General features: G+C 31.2%; 1 protein-coding gene across 2 annotated transcripts in view; it reads left to right on the plus strand.

Annotated features, from left to right (window-relative positions):
* LOC134829816 (probable nuclear hormone receptor HR3) overlaps positions 1 to 8,578 on the plus strand; it is a 48,182-nt gene extending 39,604 nt beyond the window's left edge. Inside the window, exons 2-10 of one of the 2 annotated variants that reach the window (XM_063843086.1) lie at positions 1,303 to 1,530; positions 3,028 to 3,193; positions 3,805 to 3,971; positions 4,275 to 4,643; positions 7,030 to 7,130; positions 7,238 to 7,384; positions 7,457 to 7,700; positions 8,032 to 8,182; positions 8,242 to 8,578. In XM_063843086.1, the coding sequence (XP_063699156.1) occupies positions 1,303 to 1,530; positions 3,028 to 3,193; positions 3,805 to 3,971; positions 4,275 to 4,643; positions 7,030 to 7,130; positions 7,238 to 7,384; positions 7,457 to 7,700; positions 8,032 to 8,182; positions 8,242 to 8,365 (1,697 nt within the window). In that variant the 3' untranslated portion in view covers positions 8,366 to 8,578. The remainder of the gene's footprint in view (positions 1 to 1,302; positions 1,531 to 3,027; positions 3,194 to 3,804; positions 3,972 to 4,274; positions 4,644 to 7,029; positions 7,131 to 7,237; positions 7,385 to 7,456; positions 7,701 to 8,031; positions 8,183 to 8,241) is intronic. The other variant, XM_063843087.1, reaches the window with a different exon arrangement.
* Positions 8,579 to 9,322: the final 744 nt, after the last annotated feature.

Here is a 9,322-nt window from a genome sequence, read left to right on the forward strand (position 1 = left end):
AGTTTTTTATTTATTATTAATTTTTTTCCTTTTTAAATTTATTTATTGTTTATTGTAAAACTACAAAAAAATTTTATTAAATAATAATTTTAGATATTTTTGTCTATTTTATTGAAGTTCTCAAGATTTTCAAGGACAAAAAATTTTTATTTTAGATAAAAACTCTTCATTTTAATATTATTTTAATTTAATTCAAAGAACCTGAAATTTAACTAGAAAATTAATTATTAGACTTTAATTCAAAAGATCATTGACTGAACTCGGAATAGGCATATATTAAATACATATATCAGTTTCAACTAGTTGGTGAAGCAATTGTTTGCAAATTCACGTAGATAAGAGAGACAAAGAATGTCGTCTAGTCATTTCGAGACACAAAATTGTGAAACCACGTCAATCTAAATTATTTTCTGTCAAGTTTGAAATGAACTTTTGACAACTTTTGAGTGTTTTTAACGTCAACATACTTTAAAAAACTTCAAAAATTCTAATTTTTAGCTCTACTTTCGAAGAAAATATCTTAAAATTAATTAAAATAATCATCACGTGGAAACGACAGGTCATCCACACGTAACTCCTTTTCCCTTTCTTCAAAAAAAAAAAAAAAAACGACAACAATAAATACAATGCACGACAGCTGCTACCGCTCACTGCATTACTCATTTGTAAACTCATCCAGACACACAAAACAAAACACATATTACACACAACTGCACCTTATCTTATCACATGAAAATAAAAAAGTTGTATTTAAAAATAAATAGAAATACCGTTACCCGCCAAAACCATCGCATTACATTCTTTTACATTTTATACACAAATTTTGTATCAAGTACACGCGCCTGTCTATTGTTATGATTGTGACGTCATCCATACACAGAGACTTTCTCGACAAAAAAAGAACTTTTTTTTACAATGAGAGACGCTTCGTCACACATCTGCACGATGCTATGCGCGAGTACCGATGCTTGTGTGTATTAATAAAATATATATAATCAAACATATAGAAATGTACTCTACTATAAATATAGGCAGTCATATCATAATATTTTTGTGTACATTTGAGTTCTTCGACCTTTTAGTACTACTGAGCTTCATGTTTTGCTGTCAATAGACTCTCGCGTCTTCTTGTTGTCTTTCGTAGAAAGTGACAAACAAGAATTTCTTAAGATATTTTTTTTTTAATGAAACGCATTTTTTTACAGACTCGTCAGCTCAGCCATAATCTCCTTTGATTGATTATTAAAAAAAAAAAACTTAATGCTAATCGTTTGTTTTTCCATTTTTTTTTTGTCTTTGCAGCTCAAATAGAAATTATACCATGCAAAGTGTGCGGAGATAAGTCGTCGGGAGTGCATTATGGAGTCATTACTTGTGAAGGCTGTAAAGGATTTTTTCGAAGATCTCAAAGTTCTGTTGTAAATTATCAGTGTCCACGGAACAAGCAATGCGTCGTGGATCGTGTTAATAGGAATAGATGTCAGTATTGCCGACTGCAAAAGTGCCTAAAATTAGGAATGAGTCGTGATGGTAAGTTGAGAGTTTCATTTTTAACGCCCTATGGATCTACAGGAAAAATCATCACGGAAAATTTGCTTCTTTCTAAATCACTGTTTGAGATATATTACGAATGAGTTAACAATTGACCTTGCTTTTCCCCATAAGAAGACTGAAAATGTGCAAATGAGATTTTTGAAGCATCAACAAAGTTATTCATTCTTTCAATCTAATCCTTTGAGGAATTAATTTAACCTCTTAAGTTAAAATATCTCTTAGTAGGTTAAATTTATTCCTTTTGATTAGCTCTTTTCTAAGATTAGGGATTAATTTGACTACTCATGAGATATTTTAACTCCTTTAGAGGTTAATTGAATTCCTTTTTGTAATTTGAAAGATGTTAAATTAACTTTTGAAGGAGTTAAGTTAACCTCTAAAGGGGTTAAGTTAACCTCTAAAGGAGTTAAGTTAACCTCTAAAGGAGTTAAATTAACCTCTAAGGATGTTAAATTAACCTCAAAGGGGTTAGATTAGCATCAGAAGGGGTTAAGTTAACTTCTAAAGGGGTTAAGTTATCTCAAAAGTAGTTAAAATATTCCTTTAAGTGTATAGATTAACCTCTCATGATGTTAAACTAGTTCCTTAAAAGGATTAGATTAATTCTTTTCCAAATTCAGGAACTAATTTAACAACTTAAGAGGCTAAATGTCATCCCTTTTTAATACATAACGCAAAAATCACATCAACAGTAACTAATTACCCGGTTCTCCCAATGGGACAATCACGAACATTGGACAAGATATTAAAAAAACCTCGCATACGCAGAAGAAAAAACAAAGAAAAAGGAAATAATTGGCGGATATTTAATGAGTTTCTTCTTTCTCAACGCTGTTTACCCACATTTTTATTACATTCAACGACAAACAAAAGCAGAGATTTACTGCACGTTGCTTGCTTGATGTTTGCTCGAGGCAATGAGATATTAAAAGAAAAGCTTTTTACAAGCCCGAAACATGTTACACGTCGTCAAAAATAAAAAAAAAGCTGCTGACTACTTAGCATAGTTAAAAAATCCTTGATACAAGTCAATACCCCCCTTTTGTAACTGAACGACCATCAAACATCGACTAATTATAGAAATCACAACTATTCTCATGGCCATTCATGCTTCTAAATAACTAAGAGCTCTAACCAAGCGTTCTAATAAATGTTCGTGTATAGCGCAAAAAAACGGCATTTTCGCGTCTATTCTAAAATCAGCATGTGTACCATATGTTAGTTAATGTGCATACAACTCCGTAACATAAAAAGTAATGATCTACTTCGGTGAGGCCTTGAATGACTCGGTGTCTTGTCCATGTTTCGAGTGAAAGTCTTGTGCATTGTTAAGGTAAAGGAGAAGCCGGTCGATTGGTTTTCCGCCAAGAAGCTTATCGGTACTTCCGATCTGTGATGTTCTCGATCTTCATTCACATTAAAAAAAATTTAAAAAATCAAATACTAAAGTTTCGTATTTTTCTTTTTCAATAGCTGTCAAATTTGGTCGAATGTCAAAGAAACAACGTGAAAAGGTTGAGGACGAGGTGCGATTCCATCGTGCCCAAATGCGTGCGCAAAGTGATGCTGCTCCGGATAGTTCAGTATTTGACACACCGACGCCATCAAGTAGTGACCAACTGCATCATAGTTATAACAGGTAAGATCAAATTTTTGAATTTCTTGAAAAAAGTCGAAAGAACTTTGACTTTGAAGCTTCAGTGAGCAAGAAAAATTAAAATAAGTAAAGTTAATGTTATGAAAAAGCCATTTAAACAATTTAATTTAATATTAAAAGCTTAAAAAAGACTTAAAATTTCTTTTCTCTGACTTTATCTCAATTAAGGCGCCGAAATTTAAACATTAATCATTTTCATTCGTCTCACAGTATTTCGGAAAAACTAAATCAAATGGGTTGCCTTCGATAGAAGACAGTAGTGAGGCGAATGAAATTGATAATTAATGAAACTGCCCTCTATCGTTCTGTAGATGAATTAATTTTCAAAGCAAACGGCTGGTACTTTTGTTCAAAGGCCAGATCACACTTCGATGGCTCTTTCTGAGAAATTATCTGATCTTACTACTCCGTACTACTCGTTTCGTTTTATTGTATTTATTTAATCCTTTGTAATAAAATGAGTTCTGTGCTCCATTCGTCAAGAAATTTAATCTAAAAAATGAGAAAAAAAATTTTTTGAACAAAATTTTTAATTTTAGATTTTTTTGTATTAAAAAATTGTAAAAAACTCACCTTTAATTTTTTTTCCGCAGTTATCCGTACTCTAATGAAGTCAGTTATGGCAGTCCTTACGGTTATTCGGCATCGGTGACACCGCAACAAACGATGGGATATGACGGAATATCGGCAGACTTTGTCGACAGTACAACAACATACGAACCACGAAGCACAATAATCGACCCAGAGTTCATGGGACACAGTAAGTATCTGCATTTCCCGCCTAAAAAAATACAAAATTTCATCATCATCATCACCATTATTCATCCAAATTTATTTTTTAAGTCAGTCACCTACTTACCAAAAATTCTCGCAACCACCAAAAAACGCTCACTGTTCGATCTTTGTTTTATTTTTCGTTTTGTGGCTTTTGAGTTTGTCCTGATTTCCGTTTTTTTAACACATTAGCAGACTGTAAATAATTTCGTGTGTGCTTGATTTGTACATTTTAAACACACAAAGCCCCATGGCTTCCTTTGTAAATATAACTTAACTCGCGTTACAGATAAAGAAGACTCAGCGCAGCAGCAACCCGTAACATCGCAACAATCACAACCGCAACAACAACAACAACGCACAATAACCCTTAACGAAATCCGTTTGCCACGAGCACTCGTTACTGCTGGCACGTCATCCGCATCTTCGTCGCAAGTCACCTTTCTCACAACCACCGCTGCTGCGTGCTCGTCTTCGCCGCATTCGAATGACGGAGCCGCCGGCACCATAATCACGATCAAGCAAGAAAATATCGCGAGCTTGAGTGGTGCGAGTTTCGTGGATTCCACGACTTTCCTTGCGGCACCCAATTCCCCGAGTTGCACGCAAATGGTGAATCCTAGTTTAGTGTGTAACGCGACTACTGCCTCAAGTACAGGTGACTTTCACTCTCAAATAATTTTTTTTTTGTTAATTTGTTGTGTAAACAGTTGCCTCACATGCCTCATTTTTTTTTCTTCTCAGTTTACTTTCGTAAATATCTCTTTTTTTATTATTTTGAAAGCATTTCAAAGCAAGATTAAGCCGGTTTTTTTCAAGGATTCTTGAAAGAAAGTTCATTTCCATACGTAACGAGCAAGTAAAGTGCAAGTAGGCCATTGCAATAGTTGAAAAGGTTTTGAATTTTTCTTAAACTTTGATCATTTTTCTTCAAATTTTTGAAAAAATTCGAAAATATTCAATTTTTAATTAATTTTGATAAAAAAATTTTAACTCGAAAATTTTTTTTGTCAAAAATGTGTCAAAATTTTAATATTTTTCATAAGAAAATTAAAAAAAATATCAAAAATTTAGAAAATATTAAAATTTTAAACGATATTAAGGAAATTTTTTATCAATTCAAATAATTTACAAAAAAATTTTAATATTTTTTTACGAAATAAATAATTTTTCACTAAAAAAGTTGAAAAAATTAAGAAAACATTGAAATTTTGACTGCTTCCAATAAAAATTTTAATATTTCGAATGCAGTTGAGCATAAATTCGACTATTCTTAGTAAAAATTTTAAAATTTCGAAAAAAAAATGACTTACATCTGTAAAAACTTTAATGTTTTCATTTATAATTTTCCACTAAAAGTTTAAAAATAATTAAATTTTTATATAATTTTTTCGAAAACTGAACAATTTTTTTTCACAAAATCGAAAATTTTTGAAAAAAATATTGAAAAAGCAGGAAAAGTTTAAAAATTTTTAATTGAAGTTTTGATAATTTGAGAAAAATATATCAATATTTTTATATTTTTTTTTACAAAACTGATAATTTTTAACCAAAATTTGAAAAATTAAAAAAAAAAAAAACCTAAATTTTAACTAATTTTGACCAAATTTGGAAATTTTTTGTTCAGAATTGGTCCATAATACACAAAAAAATTAAAAAATTCTCTCAGAAAATTTCTCAAAGAATAAATTAGGACGAAATTTAGAACTTATTCAACTGTTGCAACGACCTTATCAGCGAAATGTATTTTTACACTGTTTATCAGTAAGGAAATGAAATTCTTATTGATTAAAAACGCATCTTCTGAACTCGCACATCTCAATTCCCGATCAGTCGAACACTGCCTTTCAACCATGTCACTTTTATTTTTTGCACTTCTTCTCGCTACCACCAGCACCTCACGAATCCTCGCTGAAGAAACATTTTGGTGCCAACAAGTCAACGAAACGTGCACCTTGTCCAACATCCGTTTGTCGTTGCGTGCAATTGACATCGACTTTACGATTCGAGCGCCCAAACCGAACGACGTCGAAAGCGTTCACGTCTTAAACTCAACAATTCCCGTCGTTACGAATGTCTTTTGCGAAACCTTTCCGAATTTGCTGCAACTAAGCCTGCCCGGATTGAATGTTCAACGCATCGAGAAAGATGCCTTCGAGGAATGCACGGAACTTACGGGTTTGAGCTTGTACGGCAATAATTTGCGATCTTTGCCGTTGGAAGTGTTCGGAAATACGCGAAAACTTGAGTCGATCATTTTGGGACGGAATCAGTTGACGTCGTTGGATGTGAATTTGCTTGTTGATTTGCCGATGTTGCATGCCCTAGACTTGCAATACAACAATTTGGCACGATTTGAGGCGGATATTCTGCAAAATAATGGAAATTTGGCGTATTTATTGCTCAATGGGAATCAATTGACGCAATTAGATGCGAAGAAAATGATTGAACATGTGCCAGATGTGGACTCGGTCTTCTTGGAAGATAATAGATTCACGTGTGAGATGAAAGAATCCGTCAAATCCGTGCTCGGGGACAAGGCAAAAATGGAAATTTGCTAATTTTAAAGAGTTTTTTCAATAAATTTCATGTAAAAATGGGTCGTTGTCGTCTTTTGCTTTCAATTTGTTTGATTAATATTCGCTTAATCTTGCTTTCGATGTTAAAATGAGGTCTTTTTTGTAATTTTTTTTGTCGATCCTCTATAAAAAAACGTAAAATGCTTCTATAGGTGAATCTGAGGCTCAAATCACATTTATTGAAGAAGAAAATTCATGCGACTCAAAGTGGGGTAAGACGTGTTCTCGGTGATTGATGTGTAAAAAAACGTTTTGATGTCATTTTTATGTTTTTTTGTTGACTTTCCTAAAAGCTTCTACTACTACTTGACCCTTACTAATAGCTTTCACTTGCATGAAATGTAAATTTTTAGCATTTTCTTGTTCATTTCCATCATTTTCCATTCAAATTTTTATCAATGTGCCTCTTCAGTGCATTTCGTATGCGAAAATTCGGAGATATTTTAACGAAATTTTTACTTGCAGCCGACGATATCAATGAAGTACTGATAAAAACATTGGCGGAAGCCCATGCAAACACAAACCCGAAGCTGGATGAAGTACACGAGAAATTCAGGAAGTCTCAAGTAATGTTTTGTTTCAGGAATTTGAGTTTTTTATAATTTTTTTCAGTTTTTTTCTTAATTTTTAATGAATTTCTTGGGATTTTTTTATTAAAAAAATAATTTTTCAGGACGTCACCCAAGTTATGTACTATAAGAATCTGAATCGGGAAGACTTGTGGCTGGATTGTGCGGAAAAATTGACAAATATGATACAAAATATTATTGAATTTGCTAAGCTAATACCTGGTTTCATGAGACTTAGTCAAGATGATCAGGTCAGATCTGAAATTTCATTTTTTCAGAGTTTATTTGAACGAGTTTTTCATTAATTTTGCTTGTTTTTGTAGATTCTCTTGTTAAAGACTGGCTCCTTTGAATTAGCAATCATACGCATGTCCCGCCTGATGGACTTGTCGCAAAATGGTGTGTTGTATGGTGAAGTGATGCTGACACCCGATGCCTTCTATACCTCAGATTCGTTCGAAATGAAGCTCGTGGCGAATATCTTTGAGACGGCAAAGAGTATTGCGGTACTGAAGTTGACGGAAACGGAGTTGGCACTGTATCAGAGTTTGGTGTTACTGTGGCCAGGTGAGATTTTTTCGTTAAATTTCACTGAAAAAATTTTAATAAAAATTTAATGAACAATTAAAATATTTATAAAAAAATTAAATAATTTAATTAAATAATTTAAATTTATTTTTTGAATAAATATTTAATTAATTAAAAATATTTATTTTTATTCAAATATTAATTAAATAATTATTTCTTGTAATATTTTTATTTTAAATTATTTATTTAATTAGGTAAATTGATTTTATTGATTATTTTAAAAAAAAAATATTTTAAAAAATTGAATAAAATATAAAATTAATTTAAATTATTTTTTTTTTTTTAAAATTAATTATTTTTCATCAAACAGAACGAAATGGAGTAAGAGGCAATACGGAAATTCAAAGACTTTTCAACATGAGCATGTCAGCAATCCGACAAGAGATTACGGCAAATCATTTACCGCTCAAAGGAGACGTTACGGTGCTGGACACTCTCATTAACATGATACCAACGTTCCGGTAAGATTTTCAAATTTCATTTCAAAAATTAAAAAAAATAATAAAAAAAATGTTTTTAGCGAATTATCATTAATGCATATGGATGCCCTGAACAAATTCAAACTTGAGCATCCGGAATATGTGTTCCCAGCCCTTTATAAAGAACTGTTTTCTATCGACTCCCAGCAAGATCTCGTAACATAACATCAGAAATACGAACACAATAATCAACGAGAGACAGAAGAGGAGGAGGACGAAGACGAGGACGAGGATGGTGATAGTGCAGTTTGCATACGCGGACATTTCAGTAAGAATCATAAAAATCCAAATAACACCGATAACAATACAGTGGTTATAATTATACAACAACAACAACAATCGGATGAAACATAATTGGAGATATAAAATTTTTATTAATTTAAAAAAAAAAGAAAGAAACCTCAAATGTTGTCGTTCGTTACATAAAAAAACAAACAAATGAAGAAAAATATAAGTAAGACGGTAGGATCATAGAGTTTAAAATTTAAAATATATAGAGAGGAGTAATAGAAATTCTTTAATTATTCATTAAAATTATTAATTATATCAAACATAAACAGATACATTTAACAAACAAACAAAAATATAGCGAAAAATATATATTTCAAAAAAAAACAAAGAAACACACAAACATATAAAAAGTTAAAACATCTTTTGTAAATTTTTTTTTCTAAAATATCAAACACAAAAAAAAAATAAAATCAAACATTTTAGTCCCCCTTGTTGTTCCTTTTTTTCTTATTAATTAAAAATAATCTACAACAAAATTTTCTTTATTACTTTACCAGTTCCAATAACTCTGACACGCTTCGGAGGGAAAGTAAGTACACAAAACTGTGAAAAAAATTCCATCAAAAACTTTTTACGTTTCCAGAAACGTAAGTCTCTAATCCAGTCTTGTATTAAATTTAAAAAAAAATATAAAAAACAAAATGGATGGAATCAAAATATTTTTTAATTTTTATTATTATATTATTATTAAATATTAAATTTAATAAAAAAAAAACACTATAAAGAAGTATCTTATTAACTGTTGTTTAATTTATAAGTTTTTGAGGATTAATACAAGGAAAAGCTTTAATAAGTAACTTTCTTTCATGTTCACTTGATTGAAATGTAACC

The sequence above is a fragment of the Culicoides brevitarsis genome, chromosome 2 (assembly GCF_036172545.1).
Source record: "Culicoides brevitarsis isolate CSIRO-B50_1 chromosome 2, AGI_CSIRO_Cbre_v1, whole genome shotgun sequence".
In the NCBI taxonomy this organism is placed as follows: Eukaryota; Metazoa; Arthropoda; class Insecta; order Diptera; family Ceratopogonidae; genus Culicoides; species Culicoides brevitarsis.